The sequence below is a fragment of the Ursus americanus genome, chromosome 18 (genome assembly GCF_024610735.1).
Source record: "Ursus americanus isolate L20-20 chromosome 18, mUrsAme1.1.p, whole genome shotgun sequence".
Lineage (NCBI taxonomy): Eukaryota > Metazoa > Chordata > Mammalia > Carnivora > Ursidae > Ursus > Ursus americanus.
In genome coordinates, this window is record NC_142144.1 from 4,841,786 (window position 1) to 4,861,960 (window position 20,175).

At 47.4% G+C, this 20,175-nt stretch overlaps 1 protein-coding gene across 18 annotated transcripts in view; it reads left to right on the forward strand.

Annotated features, from left to right (window-relative positions):
- The window catches only part of RAPGEF1 (Rap guanine nucleotide exchange factor 1), a 131,645-nt gene that overhangs the window by 58,058 nt on the left and 53,412 nt on the right, over window positions 1-20,175 (forward strand). For 12 of the 18 annotated variants that reach the window (XM_045771206.2, XM_045771208.2, XM_045771219.2 and 9 more), the window contains 4 exons: window positions 8,278-8,417; window positions 9,001-9,114; window positions 13,780-13,958; window positions 18,413-18,569. In XM_045771206.2, coding sequence (XP_045627162.1) covers window positions 8,278-8,417; window positions 9,001-9,114; window positions 13,780-13,958; window positions 18,413-18,569 — 590 coding nt within the window. Of the gene's footprint in view, window positions 1-8,075; window positions 8,116-8,277; window positions 8,418-9,000; window positions 9,115-10,609; window positions 11,645-13,779; window positions 13,959-18,412; window positions 18,570-20,175 lie in introns of those variants that run through there. The other 6 variants (XM_045771215.2, XM_045771221.2, XM_045771214.2 and 3 more) reach the window with 3 other exon arrangements.

A 20,175-nucleotide genomic window follows, 5' to 3' on the forward strand; every position in this document is an offset into this window, starting at 1 on the left:
GCTATGCTTTTCTGTAGGTGAGGGACCTGCAGCTCAGAGAGGGACACACCTGCTTACCACAGAGAGGCGTTTCCGCACCCGAACTTGGGTTAGAACGGAGACCGCCTGACTGCCGAGCCCACGTGCTGCCTGCCATGCTCACAGCCCGCTCAGCCCGAACTCTTGTCTCTATCTTTACATTAGTCTGTAACATTTTAAATAAATAACGATCTGAAATCCTAGCTTTAAAAAAAGTTCTTCCTGGGGCGCCCGGCTGGCTCAGTCTGTAGAGCATGTGACTCTCGATCTCAGAGTTGTGAGTTCGAGCCCCACATGGGGTGTAGAGATTACTTTAAAAACATAAAAATCTTTAAAAAGTTCTTCCTAATGTCCTCAAGCCACTTCTCCACTGTAGTTGTCCTTTTTATTCATTTGGAAAATGGGGGCGTGTGGATCGCGTAGGTAGCTTCAGGTGGAACTGGTGTGAGTGGACAAGTGGAGGCACTTCCCGGTTGTGCCACAGTTCTGTACCCAGTACGCCGTAGGTCGCAAGAAATTGACAGCCACGGTGTTTCTCAAGATGAGCTGCAGTAATTTTGGAACTGCCTCAAAGTGTCATCCACCATGACTCTGACGTCCTGGTCCCTGGTGTGGCAGATATTTAGAGACTGCCCTTATCCAGAGCGAAATTAAGCCCTGACGAAAACCGCTGCTAAGTTGGGATCCCAGCTGCTGCTAAGTGACGTTGAAAGGCCAGTTGATATGCACATTTGTCAGCACCGGGCAGAGACCGCTGTTGGCTTGACTGAGGGACAAGTTGAAAATCTAAGAATGAAATATTGGTCCGTGGCAGATTACTCGGGAAAAAATTGGTGTGATTTTTGGGGATTGGGGGTTTTGTAGAGATTTGACTCTGTGAGCAGGCTACGTGCCTGTCTTCCACTGTGTCCTTCCTCTGACATTGGTCTGACAGCTGGGTCTGCGTCCTACAGTGGTCGCCCAAGAAAAGTGCCTGCTCTTAGCAACGCCGTGGCCATTTATGCAGAAATCGTGAGGCTATATATAAGCACCCTTCCTCTGGAAGAAATGACTAGCAGATTAGTCATTGGGAGTTCCTGACCTTCCATGGTGTAAATGCCACACTTAGCAGTGCTCTGAGGCTTTGTTTTCTTAAGTTCTGTCAATGACCTTTGAAGTTGCGCTCACAGATGTGATAAATGACAATAAAATAGCAGCTTATGGCATTTCCTTCTTCCATGAAGGAGGGTTTTTGTTTCCTTGGGTGAGGTATGGCCATAAAGAAAGTGGACCAGTCTGGCAGTCCCAGGTGTTGGTGGGATATGGAGCAACTGGGACCTTGGTAGTGGAGTTGCAAAGTGACAGCCATTTTGGAAAATCATTTGGCAAAATCCACAAAATTAAATGTAGTATATACTCTATAGTCAAGCAGTTCTATTCACGGAAAGCTCTTGCATGTGTTCCAGGAGACGTGTACGAGAATGTTCATTGCAGTGTTGTTTATGGAAGCTGGAAACAACCCAGTGTCCACGGAAAGTGAAAGCACTTATATATACTTCAGCATGGTTAAATGTCAGACCTACCACTGAGTGAAAAAGCAAGAACATGAGAGTAGTCATAATGTATTTCCATTTATGTAAAGTTCACAAAGCTGTAAATTAAACTACACTTACAAACTGTCAAAAAAAGTAAGGGACGGTAAGCACAAAAATCAGAATCATGGGGGGTGCCTCGGTTGGTTGAGCAACCAGCTCTCATGATCTCAGGGTCATGGAATGAGCCCCGCGTTGGGCTCTGTGCTTACGGCAGAGTCTGGGACTCTCTCTCTCTCTCTCAAGTGAATAAATAAATCTTATAAATCAGAATCACAGTTACCCATTGTTGTTGGGAAGAGAGATGTGACGACAAAGGGGCATGTGGTGGCGTCAGTGGACTTGATAATTTTCTGCTTGTAGAGCTGTGTTGTCTGATGTGGCAGCTACGTTTCAAGTCCTCGGTAGACACAAGGGCTATCATGGGGGACGGTGCAGATACAGAACATTTCCATCGTTGCCAAAAGTCCTGTGTGGCAGGCTAGGTTGGCGGATGCATGCATATAATTCCCAGTCATATATATATATGGGGGGGTCAAAATTTTGTTTTAATTTCAGTACTAGAAGATCTCTAAAAACACACATATACAAAATTTGAAGTGTAACTTTCTAAGTGAAAAGTCAGGGAATAGTAAGAGAGTGGTTGATAAAGCTGCCTGAGACTCCAGTAGCGTGGGGCCATGTCTTTGGCACTGGCCTCTGCTCCAGATGATTGATACACTTGTGGACTCACGAAGAGGGGCAGGAAGTGTGTGTGTGCACGTGTGCGTGTCTGGTGCCGTTGGCAAGATTGCCCTGACAGAGACGCCACCTGTTGCTTCCTTCCGCCCTGCTATCTCTGGTCATTATAGTACTTTATCAGCACTCAAACGCATAGTTTGAATGACCTTGCAAGTCACCCGAAATCTATATTGTCCACCCGTTGTTTCAAGAAAAAGATGACAAGCAGCCTCCAAGTCAAAGTCTATCCTAGTTAGTGCTGTCTTCTGTTTCCAGAATCGAGGGGGTTCATTACCATCACCAAGAACCTGCTTTTTCCACTTGATGTAACACCTTGTGTGCTAAACATAGCTGTTTCTAGGCCGTTAAACACCCCCAGGAGAGAGATTTATTGATGGATGCAGTTCTTCCTTTAAATGCTGATATGGACTCCCAGCTGTGCCCCAAGACGGACTCGAATTTCAGGCTGAGGTTGAGAGAGTGCTGTAATATACTTCCTACCTCAGGCAGAGGTGCCCTTACTTGGCCCTTGGGTCATGATCAGGGCTGGCTCTGCGAGTGCAGGAACCCCAGAGGTTTTTGAGGGGCCTGCCATGCCTTGCTTGCATACCCCAGTTCGGCCCTGGTCATGATGGCAGGCCGTGAATCTGGCCTGTCCATACAGCAGCTCAGAGTCGCAGACACGCAAAAGCAGAAGTCGGCTCCCCCAGCCCAGGTCTCTGGAGGTCTTTGACCACCAGAGAAACCATGCATCCTGCCTAGACTTCCCCATTTGTGTCTGCTTTTCTGGCCCTGCTTTCAGTCTTAGTTGCTCAGGTGGAAGTCGCACGGATTAGTACTTTAACATCCTCTTTGGCTCGGGAACCTGCCTGGTCCGTGCTGTGACTGTAGGGACACTGAGGCAGGCAGCAGGACCGACAAGGCAGAGCAGATGTGCAACCACAGAGGGAAACAGATTGAGACTTCTGGTCCACACTAGAGGAAGAGGAGGATGACATTTGTAAGGCCCTCAGTTACTTAAGGGTCACAAGTTAAAAGCTCGGTGCTGCAGAGTAGCCCGATTCAGATCTGTAAGCAGCTGGGAGATGAGAATTGAGAGTTGGATCAACCTTGCCACTCATCCAGCTCGCCTGGTGTGGTTCGCTCCCTGTATGGAGGCACCGTGTGCCCGGTGTGGGATAAGAACCTCACTGTAATTATCCACAGACAGCACCTCATTTACTCTGCATCACATCGGCCATCTCAAGAACGTCATCAGCCCCGTTGTCCAGACAAAGAAACCTAAGACTTGGAGAGGTGACTTTGAAGTATTTTAACCCAAACAGTCTGACTGCAGAGCTCACCCTTTTAACCACCGTTATGTATGATTAGACCGGTCACATCATTATGAAGTATAAAGAAGGAAGTATGAACTGTATAGGGGACCCACCCTGCTTGGGTGGGGAAGAAGAGGCAAGATAGAGGGAAGATGGAGAAAACCGCACCATGCCAGTTGACCTGCTTTGAATCCCAGGGATGACCGTGGCATATAAGGACAGGTGCTGAGAGCCCCTCCTTACCCGGTTTTGAGCTGTTCCGTGTGAGGAGAGAGGTGCACCAGCTTCCTGTGGATTTCTGTACACCTTTGGGGTCCAAGAAGGGCTTCCTGCCAGCAGACAGTTGCAAAACCGTGTTTGGTTTGACTCTGCATGTGAACGAAGGTCAGGCTCTGGCTTTTCTCTTGGTCCAGAGTGCAGAGGGCTCCTAGATAGTTTGCAGAGAGCAGATAGTTCATCTGATCCTGCCCGCCACCTCGAAGGTCTTTGACAAAGGAATTGAGCCTTGTCCCGAGGAAGTCACATGCAGCAATCACAGACATGGTGACAGGCCTGTAGCACAGGGTGCTGTGTCATTTATCTGGAAGGGTGTTTTAGTAGTAAATAGCTGGAAAAATTGAAAGGAAAAAATTTTTTAAAAATTTAAAACCTGGTGGTTTTAAAACTACCAAGTATTTTTCCATTGCATAGGATCATGTTGTGTTCCCTAATTTTCAACCACTTCCAAGTATTTCCTGAGAATTTCGGATTGTATCAAAAGAAGCAGTCCGTTTTGGGGGGTATTTTCTGATTGATTGATTTGTTCATCTGTTGAGTGAATGTTTCCTGAGTATCTTCTAAGGGCCAGGTACCATGTTAGCACTGGCATGCAGGCATGAACAGGACAGGTGTGGTCCTCAGTGAGTTTGCATTCTTGGGAGGAGACAAGCACATAAATAAATCACTTAGTAGGATAGTTTCAGACACCGGAAAGCACTGCGGTAAATCGCGAGATGAAGGAAGTCCTCAGTGGGTTTTTGCTTTTTTTAAAAAACAGCTTCATTGATGGGGCGCCTGGGTGGCTCAGTCGGTGAAGCGTCTGCCTTCAGCTCAGGTCATTATCCCAGGACCCTGGGATCGAGCCCCACATCAGGCTTCCTGCTCAGGGGGGAGTCTGCTTCTCTCTCTCCCTCTGCCCCTTCCCTGCTTGTGCTGTCTTCCTCTCTCTCTCTAATAAATAAATAAAAAATCTTAAAAAAAAATAAATAAAAACAGATCCTTGAGATATAATTCACATATACAGTTGACTTCGAGTGTAGAATTCAGTGTGTGTGTGTGTGTGTGTGTGTGTGTGTGTGTAGTAATTTACTGGGTTTCAGTGCAGCCATCACCAGATTCTAATTTTAGAACATTTATGTCCCCTCACCAAAAGAAACCTCCTACTCATTAGCAACCCCTCTCCTTCCCTCTCCCATTCCCTCATTCTTAGCCACTAATCCACTTTCTGTCCTTATAAATTAGCCTACTCTGGACATTTCAAATAAATGGAAGATACAATAAGTGATCTTTTGTGACAGTCCTCTTTCACTTAGCATAATTTTATCAAGATTCATCCATGTTGTAGCAGGTGTCCGGATTTCATTTCTTCTTATTGTCAGGCAATATTCTGTTGTTAGGGTATGCCACATTTTATTCATTCGTTCATGGACATTTGAGTAATTTCCACCTGTTGATTCTTAATGAATAATGCTGCTGCGAAGTTTTGCGTACAAATCATGTGGATGGATGTTTCCATTTCTCTTGGGTATATGCCTAGGAATAGAATTGCTGGGTCGTCCAGTAACTGTTTGATCTTATGAGGAACTGCCAGATATTTTGCACAGCCGCTGCACCATTTTACGTTTCCAGCAGCAGTGTAGGAAGGTTCCAGTTCCCCAGCCATCACCAACACGTGCTTATCGCAGGTCTTTTTTATTATACATAGTGGGTTCGAAGTAGTAACTTATGTTGGTTTTGGCATTTCCCTGATGACTAATGATGTTGAGCAGCTTTTCATATGTTTGTTGCTCATTTGTGTATCTTATTTGGAGAAATGCTTATTGAAATTCCTTGGTCATTTTTAATTGGATTATCCTTTGTTGTTGAATTATAAGAGTTGTTTATGTTTTCTCCACACAGATCCTTACCAGGCATATGACTTGCAGGTATTTTCTCCCATCCTGTAGTTTGTCGTTTCATTTTCGTGGTGGTATCGTTTGCAGCACATACATTTTAATTGATATATAATATCAGGTTAGTTTCAGGTATACAACATAATGATTTGATATTTGTAGATATTACAAAACAATGACCACAGTAAGTTTTAAGTTTTACATTTTGATGAAGTCTAATTCATCTGATTTTTCTTTTGTCACTTGTGCTTTTGCCATTCTAAGAAACCATTACCAAGACCAAAGTCACAAAAATTTTATCCCTGTGTTTTGTCCTAAAAGTTTATAGTTTTAACTTACATTCAGGTCTTTGATCCGTTTTGAATTAATTTTTGTATATGGTGTGAGGTAAGGGCCCAGATTCATTCTCGTTCTTCTGTATGTGAAATATCCAGTTGTGCCAGCACCATTTGTTGAAAAGAACATTCATTCCTCCATTGAATGGCCTGACATCCTTGTTAAGAATTGATTGACCCATAGACACGTGGCTAATTTATTCTGGACTCTCATATCCATTCTGTTGTTCTGTATGCTTATCCTTATGCCAGTACCATGCTGTCTTGATTACTATAACTTCTTAGTAGTAAGTTTTAAAGTCAGGAAGCATGAGTCTCCTAATTTTATTCTTCTTTTTCCACATTGTTTTGTCTGTTCTGTGTCTCTTATATTTCCATGCTTATTTTAGGATTAGATTATCAATTTCTGCAAAAAAGCCAGTTGGGATGCTCATAGGGATTACCTTGAATCTGTAGATCAATTTGGGGACTGTTGACATTTTAATATTAATCTTGAGTCATGAACATGGTATGCCTTTGCATTTATTTAGATTGTCTCAACTTCTTTCAACAATGTTTTGTAGTTTTTAGTATATGTCTTGCACTTCTTGTGTTAAAATTATGCCTAAGTATCTTATTCTTTTTGATGTTATTGTCAGTGGAAGCTTTTTGTTTGTTTTTATTTTGTTTTTATTGAAGTATGGTTGATATACGATGTTATACTAGTTTCAGGTGTACAGCATAGTGACTCGGCATCGCTGCATGTTATGCTGTGTTCACCATCTGTCACCGTGTAACGCTATTACAAGATCATTGACTATATTCCCTATGCCGTACTTTTAGTTCCAATGACTTAGTCATTCTATAACTGAAAGCCTGTGTCTTCCACTCCTTTTCCCCCATTTTGCCCATCTTCCCATCCCCTTTCCCTCTGGCAACCACCATCAGTTCCCTGTAGTGTAAATGGAAGCTTTTTTTTTTTTTTAAATATCATATTTATTTATTTTAGAGAGAGAGGGAGAAAGGTAATAATCCCAAGCAGACTCCATACTGAGCGGGGAGCCCTACACGGGGCTCTGTCTCATGACCCTGAGATCGTGACCTGAGCCAAAATCAAGAGTTGGACGCTTAACCGGCTGAGCCACCCAAGCGCCTCTCAATGGCAGCTTGTTAAAATTTCATATTGGAACGTTCATTTGTACTGTGTAGCAATCATCTGACTTCTGCATATTGATCTTGTATCCTGTGACTTTTCTGAATTGGTTTATTAGTGCTAATAGTTTTTTTATTTTTATTTATTTTTTTTAAGATTTTATTTATTTATGTGACAAAGAGACAGCCAGCGAGAGAGGGAACACAGCAGGGGAGTGGGAGAGGAAGAAGCAGGCTCCCATCGGAGGAGCCCGATGTGGGACTCGATCCTGGAACGCCGGGATCACGCCCTGAGCCGAAGGCAGACGCTTAACCGCTGCGTCGCCCAGGCGCCCAGTAGTTTTAGTGAGTTGCTTGGGATTTTTCATATACAAGGTCATATTCTACAGATAGGGTTTTATGTCTTCCTTCCCAAGCTAGACGACTTTTGTTAGGGTGCTAGAGTTTCGTATTGGGTGGAAATGGTGAGATCAGACACCCTGGGCTTGTTCCTGATCTTGGAGAGAAACCATCCAGTCTTTCTGGAACTACGTTTCAGAGGGTTTTGAACGTCTTAGTGCTATTTCAGTCTCCATGCCAGCTCTGAGCCCTTGCCCATGACGCTTGTTGCTGTTCCCTAAACCAACAAAAATGAGGAGGTTGATTCAGCAGGGCCCTTTCTGTACCGTTCGAGCACCCTACACTTCTGCGAGTCTGCTTTGGTGCTCTTACTTCTTAGCCAGTTCCCGTAGACTTCGGTCAGCTCTTCATACAGACGCTGCAGAGGACACTGGGAGTAACTGGCGAATTCTTTTTCCACAGCCATTTTGACTGCCTTTGACTTCCAGAATTCTGAACAACCTAATTTAGATGGAAATTGCAGAAATTAAAACATGTAAGCAGAAGTGTTTCAATAGATCCGTCTTTCCTTTCCTTTGTAACTAAACAGCCAGGGAAGAAGATTTGTTTAGGGACGATACTCATTTCCACAAAAGGTCAGCAGAGCACCGCTCCTTTCTACCCTGCTTCTAACCATTCGTACCCTCCTTGTTTTCAGACTCTCAGCGTTCTCATCTCTCCTCCTTCACCATGAAGCTGAAGGACAAATTCCACTCACCCAAAATCAAGAGAACGCCATCAAAGAAAGGAAAACCAGCTGAGGTGTCTGTGAAAAATCCGGAGAAGCCTGTGAGCAAAGTAAGCCGACTCTCTCTAGGTGTTCCTCCTGGCCTTCGCCTCCTTCGAGCAGTATGAGTTTGTGCTGCGTTTAAGTTCATTCCCTGGGGATTCCGCTTTCAGTTCAGAACACCTACTCCATAGCATTCCATGTTTCCAGGCAGAGGCCTTTAGCGTCCTTGTGAAATGTGAGCCTTTAGGATGGTGAGTGTTTCTCCTGTTAATCAGAGTCGAGTTCAGTCGGCTAGAACAGTTCTCCTTTTCCAGATGTGTCATCCTCTGGGCACGTAACACAGCTCAGCGCACCGTGTTTACACCCCACAGTGCTGCCTCCCTGCCCCAGACAGCCCCGTGTTGCCCTGGCACGCACACACTTAGAGGGAGGTTTGTGACGTCCAGAATCCTTCATTTGGCTTTAGGGCCCATGCTCTGAGACATGCCAAATCCTTGAAACCCGGCCAAGGGTGTCCTCAAGCACGAGTAACCTCGGCAGGGCCGGTCAAGCCAGATGTGTCGAAACAGCGGTAGATGTTCACCAACCCTTCCCTTCAGCTTCAAACGGCCATTTCAAGCTCTGTAGGAATCCAGGTTTCCTCTCTTCCAGGAGGCAACAGACAGATTTCTACCAGAGGGCTACCCTCTCCCCTTGGATCTGGAGCACCAGGCAGTAGAGTTTATGTCCACCGGTGCTGTGGCTTCCAGGTCTCAGAGGCAGAAGGTCAGTGTGACGCTAAGAACAATGGGGTTTGCCTTGCCTTCTACTGCAGAATCCTGGGCCGTGGTTTTGGGGATGGAAAGAAAAATCTGTGCAATATCCTTGTGTTCAGTTGGGTGGCGACTGTGGGCTTCACTGTTCAGGAAACAGTCCCGGGGCCTTGGGTGAAATGAAGAGTTTATCCAAGCCCCTGTGGTCTTTGGAGAGAGCTCAGCACTCCATGACGGAAGCTTGGAGGTCCTTCCTGGGGTTGGTTTGGGTGTGCTGCTTGGGTCCAGCGGGTGCCGGGGGCAGTGGGTGAGTCTCCTCTCTCAAGGCCAGCCCTTCTTTCCTTAAGTTGCTCAGATGATCTGAATAGTCAGCACAGGAGGAGCGTCTGCAGTAAAAGGTGCTGTGTTAGACATCCAGCAAGCCTCTGTGGGGAGAGCTTAGGGAACCAAGCACTCAGAACCAGGGACACCTTTGGTGCTGCTAACATTTACCCAGACTTTCCTTAGCCCCGTGCGCAGTGCTTTGCGCTTACTCTCTTACTGAACATTCGTAACAGCCCTGGGAGGTGGGAACTTACTTTGCAGAAGTGGAAACTGAGGCTGTAGAGGGAGGAAGCATTAGCCACCGTCACGCAGGAAGAGGCAGTGAAGCTGACTTGAGCTCAGGCCATCTGACACCCAAGTCAAAACCCTCAGGATGCTACGTTTCCTCTTTATGAAAGCCAGAACTTAGGTTGGAATGTCCCACAAATCCAAATGGTAACTCTCACACAACGAGACAGAAAAACAAAATTCACCTTAGCAGTATCAAGTCAAGAGGAGCCTACAGACATCCCGATGCTGCAGTGATTGTCCGAAGCATGGTGGCCGGTAGAACTGTTGTCACAGCTGTCAACTGAACGCCACCGGCAGACACTGCCCCGTTACATAAGCACACAATTCTTGAATTTTGCAGTGTACCTATATTTTTGCTTTTATTTTGACCAGAATATCCTAAAATTCTAGTTAAAAGTGAGAACATTAAAGTTTAAAGTCCAGAGAGTCTTCTGTTGAATAACCCTTTTCCCCGCCTCATCTGTTAGCAAAAGGAGGAGTACGATTAAGATGTTCAGTGTTTGCCAGATTGATGACATTGCAGACTGCAGCGGAGTAGGAAAGGAGAAGATGTGGTGTGCACCGTAGTTCTTTTCTGGTTCAGCCTGTTTAGCAACCTCTTGGAGCTGAGTTTGGTTAAAAAACAAAACCCCCGAGCAGGGTGTCCGCGGCCGTGTAGTATAGTGCAGGTAGCCCAGAGTAGAACGACTTAGAGCAACCGTGTTCTGCTGTTAGCTCTGATAAGAGACTGCTTCGGCCACGCAGTTCTTGGAACTTTTCCCCCTTTCTTCATCACTCCAAGAGAGGTCGTGGGGGGACATTCAGTGTGAAAGTGTCCTTCACTCAGTGTGGGTTCCTGCACATTCCAGGGGACATTGGCAGTGTCTGGAGACATTTTTGGTTGTCACCACTAGGAAGGTAAAGCAGGTGCTCCTGGGTCTGGTGGGTAGAAGCCAGGGATGCTGATGAACACCCTATGCAGGACAGCCCTCCCTGCAACAGAGAATTTCCACCCCGGATGTCAGCAGTGCGGCAGCTGAGGGCCCGTTGGGTAGCAGGGGGCTGCAGGTACCATCTTTACCCAGGGGAAGAATGTTACCCCGGTTTTTGGTTGTCGCCCTTTAAGAAGGGTTGAATTACTCTGCTCTGCCCCAGGTCAGCTGCCCGAGACCATGTGAGTACGAACCTCTCGTTGAGTAAAAGCCTACAGGCAGAACTGAAAGTGCTGGGGACTCTGCCAACACGTGTGAACTTAGAAGACGCTGTCGGAGAAATGTGGAAATACGTCTGTCACTTGCTGCCATCATTATTGATTACTTACGAGCTCTCTTACCTCTTAGAGAATATTTCCGTATATGTTCTCATTTTAATCCTAGTTTATGTGCATGACATTCCCGGTTTTATTTATTTATTTATTTATTTATTTATTTATTTATTTATTTATTTATTTATTTATTTATTTATTTTTAAGTAGGTTCCACACCCAGCGTGGGGCTCGAACTCATGACCCTGAGATCACAAGTCGCGTGCTCTTCTGCGCATGCCAGCCAGGCGTCCCAGCATCCCCTGTTTAAATACAGGGGACACTGCAGCTCAGTAGATAGGGCAGATTCAGATTCTTCTACGGCTTCCTGAGGGCCTCTCTTTGCCCAGGCCCTGCCTTAGGTTTACTCCTTACCATAACTGCATGCAAAAGCTTTTATCATTCCTCATGTATGGAGTTTGGGCTCTGGCCCAAGTTTTCGCAGTCAAAATCTGGTTTGATTTTATGAACTACTTCCATGTGCTTTCTCATTCATTTCCCCACATCAGGCTCTTCAGATTACCCAGGTTAGGTATTGGCGTCCCCGTTTTGCAGATGAGGAGGCTGAAGCCAGTGGTCCCCAAGCCCAGCAGTGGCTTCGGGTGTAGGCCCTCCCCCGGCACCACGACCCTCAGGGAGTTTCCAGGTTTGTGGATGGATGGTGGCGTCATCCCCCACGGCGGGAGGGGCCGCCCTGGTGCAGCCGGGCAACTTGAGCAGAGCCAAGGCTTTGGGTTCCCAGTTCTAGCACGTGCTCCATCTGGGTGTCTCACTGTAAACTCTTCTGGCTGCATTTGCAAGACGCCAGAGCTGTTAAGGAGCAGAGGGGCTATGAACAGACAGTGCTTGGAGGCCATTGATTCTGGGAGTGCAGTTTGCTGGAGGGTTACGCTGCTAAGTTGTCGGCTCCTTTCGTAGGAGCCCAGCGCAGCCTGGTTCTTCAGTGGCTCATTTGATCTCTCTGCAAATGACAGAAAGATTCTTGTGCTCAGAAGTACCTCCTGCCCCTTTTGGGTGCCCCCCATCTCCAGGTCAGCCTCTTTCTCCCTAGCAAACCTGATGACACATTTTCTTACAATGTTTCCTGCTTCCTCCCTATCTTTCATCATCCCTGGCTCCAGACATGTCCTGATGTGCTGAGATGGCAGGGCTGTGGTCAGGGTCCTCTAGCCAGACTGGCCAGCCAGGGTTTCAGTCACACTGATGTCTGGGTATAATTCCTTCATAGTCACGTTCTTCCTGGCCCCAGCGGGTTGATGGCAGAGCAGAAAGCTCTTGTCCATGAGGTGGGAAACAAGAGCCTGGCCTCTTGGAAACGGACAATAAATAAAGGTGTCCAGTCGTAAAAAAAAAAAAAAGAAAAAAGGTTAGGGTAAAGCAGCCAGTGATGGAGTAGGGAAGGGGTGCTCCCACCTTAGAGAACTTCATCTTTGGGGTCTACAGACCACCTTTGGGGAAGTACCCTATTGAGAGAAAGTGAGTCAGGTCTTTGGAAGTTGCCTGACCAAAGAAACTATTTACTTCTTGATCCCATTTGTATATTTGACTTCTGATATTCACACGGGTTCGACATGGCAATTCAAATAAATTTAAACTGACATTCCCCGTTGTTTAAGAAGAAAAGAGCTGTGTTCAGAATCATAATCACTTCTTATTATATACCATTTATTTATCAATTTATAGATTATTGTTTAAATCAACTTTTTCTAGAATGTTCTTCTTGCCCTTGGTTGCTTTTATTTATGTATTCACTGGACCCCAAAGAGCCCACAGGTGGCTGTTTTCCTCATATACAGCAATCGTAATTTGCACTGGACATGTAATCAGTTTTCCTTGGGTAGGGTATCCGTTTTATAGATCGTCCTGGATCTCCCTTCCCTGCCAGCCAGTTGGGACCTGGGTCGCTGACATTAGGGCCAATAGAGAGGGAGGCTGGGGAAAGTAACCAAGGGGTGTGTGTACCCACTGACTGTAGATTCGAGGTATCTTGCAGTCACAGAGAAAAGATTTGGGCATGAGAACTGGAATGGTGGTAAGCGTAGGGCTCTGTATGTTATTTTCCTCCTAGCTGAGCTTCCTTCAGGAGCAGAGGGACTGTGAACGCTGTTCGCATTTGCTGCACGAGTAGTGACTGAATCATCACCACCTGCTCCGGCTTCCTTGCCTTTTCACCCCAAAGCATCTGCCCCTTCTAACCCTGGGATTTCCAGACCCTTTGAGAGAGCCACGTCATTTCATTTGGAAGGGGCTGGATCTTTGGGCTGAATGTGGGACTCTAGTGAGGGGTCCTGGGAAAACACGTTTTGAACACAGATGCCTCTGCCCCTCTTACGCAGTCCCTCAGATCTTTGAAAGGCCTGGGATCTCTTGATTTACTGGATAGGTATGCACCATGATGAGACCTAACTGTTGGTTCTCTAAGCTTCCTACAGCCGTCAGCAAATTAGTCCTCCCTACACATAATGAGATGAGCGGTGATACCTCAGTGTGGTAGAAGGGGAGAAGCGATTTTCGAGACCTCAGGCCACATCAGTCTGTGCGAGGAAAGGAATTCAGGAGTATCTCAGTGCCCTTTCTTGGTCCAAGCTCCCTGTTCCTTCCTTCAAGCCCAGCCTCTCTATCCTGATTGCAGTCCTTAGATTCGGCTTGGTTTCTGCGGCAAGAAGCCTTTTCTGTTTGCATCAGTCTCAAGCTAGTTTATAGGAAATCGTACTTTATTTTTTTCAAAATAGCTCCCGTTAATCTCTCTCCTCCCTCCTTATGCTTAACATTTCCTTTCAGAACCTGAGCTGGCTGGAAGAGAAAGAGAAAGAAGTTGTTAGTGCTTTGCGCTACTTTAAGACCATTGTGGACAAAATGGCTATTGATAAGAAGGTACTGGAGATGCTTCCAGGGTCAGCCAGCAAGGTGCTGGAGGCCATCTTACCCCTGGTGCAGAGCGATCCTCGAATTCAACACAGGTGAGTTGCCCTGAAGTCCTTGGCTGTGTCAGAGGAAGGGAGACCTATGGGCATCTTGGTTTGGGGGCACTTCAGACTTGGGGCTCTTTTCCCTCCCAACACTCTCCCTCCACAGCTATGACCTGATGTTGTCCCAGGGTTGAGGTTGATGTTGCTCATGAGGCCTTGACCCTGACGGAGATCTCTCCCCTCTAGGGATGTAGCCACAGGGTAAGTCTGTGGTGGTTTCTTTGCCTTAGGTCATTGGCAGTAGTCACATTGAGATTTGGACACGTATCTAGTACCCTTCCTTGGGTTTATTGCAGCATTAAATTTTATTAACATCCAGCCTGGTAGAGACCTTGACTGCTTAGCTTATTAGGCCAAAGGAGATAGAGAAGAATCCCATTAGGGCATGGATTCATGAGACATTTAACTGTGTCAAACCAGGATCTCCCAGACAGTGCCTGGAATCGCTGGAAGCCAGGTATGCTGGGTGGAGTCCGCCTTCGTCCCAGGGAGCTTTTGTGGAGGAACGCTTCTATTGCTAGAGTGCATTTTCCCCTTAAAGGTTGGGAGCAGCTTGCCGCCATCTCTATTGTTAAGTACAGAAAGGAAAGGAATATTAAATGTAATCTTAAGTGAGAGCCTAGCAGGCGCTTTTTCTTTGAGAGGCTGTCAGGTGCCTGCTGGCTTTGTGTTTCTTTTCTGATACCTGCTCAGGATAAACGCATCTCTGTTTTCAGTTCCTTGAGATGGTTTAATGTTCATACAGCCCCGGGAGACTGAGCTTTTATGAACTGCTTTCAGAACTGGCAGTGAAGTGCATAGCTTTCGTCTTCTGGGAGACAGTGCAAACTGCGTCTTTATTGCCAAGAAGCGCCCTGCCTGGGGCTTCCGCCCTGGACTCTCCGCTGACCCCTGCAGACTGTGCTCTTTGGGCCAGTTGGTGGCGGAGGATAAAACAGCGGTATGGCTGTGCCCTGCTACTGCCTTCGCTTCTCCAGGCCGTGCTGCTGTCCCAGAGGAGAATACTGAGGGTCCCGTCGTGCCCTGTTCATTGCAACACACAGAGTGCTTTGTGTGCTGGCCTCCAGACCGAGGACTGTGTCCCCGTGGTAGTTAGCCCCGTGCCCGGCTCATAGAAGGGCCTAGCGCTGTTCTCCTTTGAGGGAATGGGCCTTACAGGTTGCTAGGGTCAGATGTGTAGATGGCTTTTTATGCACTGTTCTCCTGTACCTCTACTCGTGAGATGGTCCCTACCACGGAAGAGTTAGAATCTAGTGGAAAAAATCAACTTCCCCACGTGTGGTAAGGCACTGATTTTACGGTACCCAGTGGAAGCTCTGTTGGGATTTGAAGGAGGGAGAGTTAGAGGAGAGCCCCATGGTCCAATTAAACTTCCCAGAGCAGGAGATGCTGGGGCGGGGCCTGAAGGAAAGGTAGGAATTGGACAGGCTGTCAGGGCAGGGGAGCAGGAAAGCAAAGGGCCTGAGGCTGGCCAGGGCACAGGGTGCTCCCGAAAAGGGGGAGACAACGGCAGTCGTGTAGCAGAGAGTGCGAATGCTCTGGGGCACGGACCGAAGGGCAGTGGGGAGTCGGGGCTGGCCACTGTGCCCTGCCTCAGGCGCTGTGCCTCTCAGGGAGTGCAGGGAACAGTGCTGACCACGTGTGGCTGCTGGGACTGCTGCTCCCAGAGCGTTGGCCCGCAGCTGAGCCCGGGGAGTTCCTTTCTGGACGCACCAACACTGGAGGAATGGGTCAAGCGATAGCACGGTGGTTTGGGGGCACTTTTTGTCTGCGGGGATGTTTTATAGCTAGTTTGTAGTTGACAAACTAGCTATAAACTGTCTAGAACAATTTCCTGGAGGGAAGCAAATGCTTGGATGTGGCCGTAAGGAGCGATGACTCTTTCCTCTGGTAGTCCTTTGGCTAATACCACGTCCACGACTTTTCTTCCTGAAATTCATGCAAAGCCAAATGATATTTTTCTTGGTCGCCCTGATATCTCCCCCTGGAAGTTTCCTCTTTGATTCCTTCCATCCTCTCTTTCCTCCCAGTGCAATTTATAAGCTGGGAAGGTGTTTTCCTGTCTTCTGCTCGGAGCTTTCTCTGTCGCTTGGGTCCTAGCTGGTAGGCTCTTGGTCCCCCTCCCCTAGGGTGCTGGGACAGTGGCAGACCGGCTTCGGAACAAGCAGCTGGGCTGCTGAATGCGAGCAGTGCGGAGGGGCTTCTCCCACGCTGCGGACATCCAGAGACGCTAGAGAACACGAGCCGTGCTTGCCTTCAGTGTTGATGGCTTTGCTCCATTTCAGAAGCAGACCAGCCACTGGTCCACTGGACACTTCCAGGACTCTCGTTCCTTTCTTAATGTCTTAGCCCCTAATATAGGAATATTCTGCTTCCAAGCTAATGCTGTGAGGGGCGGCCACAGTGGGCAGATTCGTCAGGTGCTCTCAGGGAAGCGTTGCCACTCGGCGCAGGTAGAAATTAAGTGTTACGGAAAAATGTCTCCCCGCCTCCTTTTCGGCTAATCCCTGCCAGTAGTTCAACAGTGTGATTGGTGCTTTGGTGGAATCCCCCACGGGCGCTTTGGCAGAAGGCGGCAGTCTTTGTTCACAGAGGCCTCACCTGGCCCTGCCTGAAGGTGGGGAGGGTGCTAGCGGTGTGTATCACCCCCCCCACTCCCCCGCAGGATGGCGCCGCCTCCTGTGTGGCCCCCAGAGAAGATTGAGTTCTTGTCTCCCTCCTTCGACCCTCCTTCCCAAGAGAGTGGGTCCAACACCAAGTGCTTGTCACTCCTGTTACTCTGTGAGGCAGCCAAGCCCTGGCTCTCTCGGGGCCCCTTTGGTAAACTGTTCCTCTTTCTAATGGGACTCAAGGAGTTGGCTTTCATTCTTTCTGACTGTTCTGTCTCCTGTTGGAACATGCACAGAGCAAAATCACTGGCTAGATGGAAATTGTAGACGTCCTGGAAAAGTTTTCTCCTCCTTACCTGATTTTGAAGAACTCACCACGGCATTGTTTGGTTCAGGTTTTTGTTTTAAATGGCTTTGTTTTTAGAACCTTTTCTTTTTCTTTAAGATTTTATTTATTTATTTGAGAGAGCGCGCAAGCACAGGGTGGGGTGGGGTGGGCAGAGGAGAGAGGGAGAAGCAGGCTTCCCAACTGAGCAGGGAGCCTGATGCAGGGCTCAATCCCAGGACCTTGGGATCATGACCTGAGCCGAAGGCAGACGCTTAACTGACTGAGCCCCCTGGGTACCCTTTTAGAACCTGTTTTAATCATATCTTACAATATTATATCTTTTCCTCAAAATTCTGTCTTTGACTCCTAAACGTCTGCCTCATTCCTTTTGTCCCCCCACTTTTTTTTTGAGTGGAGGAAGGGGCATCCCCCAAATTTTCCATGTTTTTGCTCTTCCTCTCTTATAATACATAATATTTAAAATGGAAAAATAATCTTTTCCATAATTTCTAGAGGAAATTATCTCTAGTTACTTAAAAATGTGTAGGAGATCTGAAAAGTCTACATTTGGGCCTCCCCTCCCCAATCACTGAGGCGTCCGGAAGTCTCCGGGCCTTCTGCTGTGCATATGCGGGCATCGCAGTGTGCAGTCAGCACCGCCCCCACCACAGGCCTCCTCGCCTCTCATCTGTCGTCCTGAAACGTTCTTCGTTAGTGCGCTGCTCTGGCGTGTCTGCCATGAAGACAGTGCAGAGGATGAGGAAGCTGAGCCCGTGTTAGAAGGAATTCTAGTGAGTTCCAGATCTGTTGGAGCTCGTGTTTAGAACTGTTTCGGTAAAGGATCCTGCCTGCTAAAACTCTGCACACCTCTTGGCTCCTTGTGACACATTTAACATGTCAGTCTGATCGAGAACAAGAAGTGTGCAGTGCTTTGACCGATGATTCGCAGCGAGGAGGAGGGGAAGATGGGGCACTGCTTGACAGAGGCCAGAATCTCGCAGGGGGTGTGAAGTTTGCAGAAGTATATAAACTATTGTGATGGAATTTTGGGAAATGAAAAAAAATTTTATAACAGCCTAGAGTATAAAGCTCCATACAGCATTTGTTGGATGTAAGGGCGTAGGTCCGGGTGTGGGGGGCATTATCAAAAAAGGAGGTGTGGCTCTTACAGAAAGATGGAGAAACATGCCCTCCTCACCGAGAAACTGGTTCTGTGTTAAACAGTCACTTCAAGTGATGATCACACTTTAGATGTTTAACTTTCTTTTTTTTTTTTTTAAGATTTTATTTATTTATTTGACAGAGAGAGAGACAGCCAGCGAGAGAGGGAACACAAGCAGGGGGAGTGGGAGAGGAAGAAGCAGGCTCTCAGCAGAGGAGCCCGATGTGGGGCTCGAACCCAGGACCCTGGGATCACGCCCTGAGCCGAAGGCAGACACTTGACGACTGTGCCACCCAGGCGCCCCCAGATGTTTAACTTTCTTCACAAACTTTTCTCTTCCTCCCAGCTCAGCCCTCTCCTCCTGCTATAGCCGAGTATACCAAAGTCTCGCCAACCTCATCCGTTGGTCTGACCAGGTGATGCTAGAAGGTGTGAACTCAGAAGATAAAGAGACGGTGACAACCGTGAAGGGAGTCATCAAGGCCGTGCTGGACGGAGTGAAGGTAAGATGCAGGCGCCGGCAGCCTCTATGCTGGGCATCTGTCACACAAGACCTTGTTCCCGAACGGAACACATTAGAACAAATGTCTTCCAGCGTCTCTGGTGTGCGTGTGCTGTTCTGTCCCACAGCCATTTACTTCTCTCTGGTACAAACGGCTCTCACAGCAATAGAAGCCTTTGGAGTGCTCGTCTCCATAGCTGGAAAAGCTTCCAGAAGCTTTCAGCCTTTATTGAGCACGTAGTAAATCTTCCGTGAGTCTTTGTATTACAGCTCTGGCTGTGCGTGCTTGCCGGCTAGACACAATGCAGAGGAAATTGTTTTTGCACTGACTTTTAGCGAAATTCTCAGCAAGTCAACTGCTACCTTTTCATGTTCTAAGAACTTCTGGGATTCTTGGTAGAAAAGCGGGATTGAGATGAGTAAGAAGTGAAACTGTCTGGATTTGAAATCCTTGACGCGGTCTGTGACTTTACTAGCCAGGGAAGTCGGAAACTGCATGATGGGAAATTGGGAACCACAGCTAAGGTAGGAGGCGAAGGCCATAGAGGGTCTGGAATTGGGGTCCGGGGGACAAACTCTGATTTAGAGACAATAAGTCCTAGTGGGTGAGGAACAAGGCAGAGTGTAAGCATGAGGTGGGTGAGGGCCTTTGGGTCAAGATTAGGGCCGTGAGCAGTGGGCAAGTAGAGATCCTGCTATTTCGTGAGGCTATGTTATGTAGTGGAAAGAGGGCTAGTCTGGGGCCTGGCTGGGTTTGAATCCCAAGTTCACTACTTACTAATCTGTGACCTTGAGCAATATACTCAAAGACTCTGTACCTTAATTAACTCGTCCATAAATCGGGTGTAATAATAGTGCCATATACCCCAGGGTTGTTAGAACAATGCCTGGCACATACTAAGCACTCAGGCTTTTGCTGCGGTTTTTTTTTTTTTTTTTTTTTTTTTTACTAATTTTGCGGTGCTAGGTGTATGCTTTAGAAACTAATCTCTTGGCTTGGGGGGATTAAAAAAACAAGAAAACCCCAGCTGTGTCATCCTCCTTTCTATACCCTTCAGTCTAAAACTGTAGCTGAGGGACTCTAAAAAATTCCTTCTCCACTCAACCATGCTGTCAGATTCCTAACGCTGCCTCCTTGTTGACATCCCCGGAAGCTCTGGAGAGTAGAATAAGGACCCCCACATGGTAAAAACACTACAGAGGGAAAGCTAAGAAGGCATTGCTTAATGGTATGAATTGCTCCAGAATGAACTGTGTCCATTGGGGAAGTCTTGGTGGCCCCCTGCCTCCAGCGCCAGGTAAGTAGCCGCCACGTCTGCTGGGGGCGTCGTGGAGGTCACTTAGAGGGAGGCTTGGCTGGGTGACACCAAGTCTCCTCTGATGGCTCCAGGTTCTCTTCATTCCCCAAAGTTTATTAGGTCCTAATAACGTTGTCTGTTTCGGCCAATGAGACTTAAGGGTGTAACAGCCCAGAGTGGTGGTTGTGCAAGACCTTTGTCGCTATCCAGGTTTGGGAGTGCGGTCGTACGCATTATCCCATTCGATCTTGCCTGCAGCTCTTCGAGGTCGGCAGGGCAGGAGGAGACGTGCCCTGAGTCCACACTTCA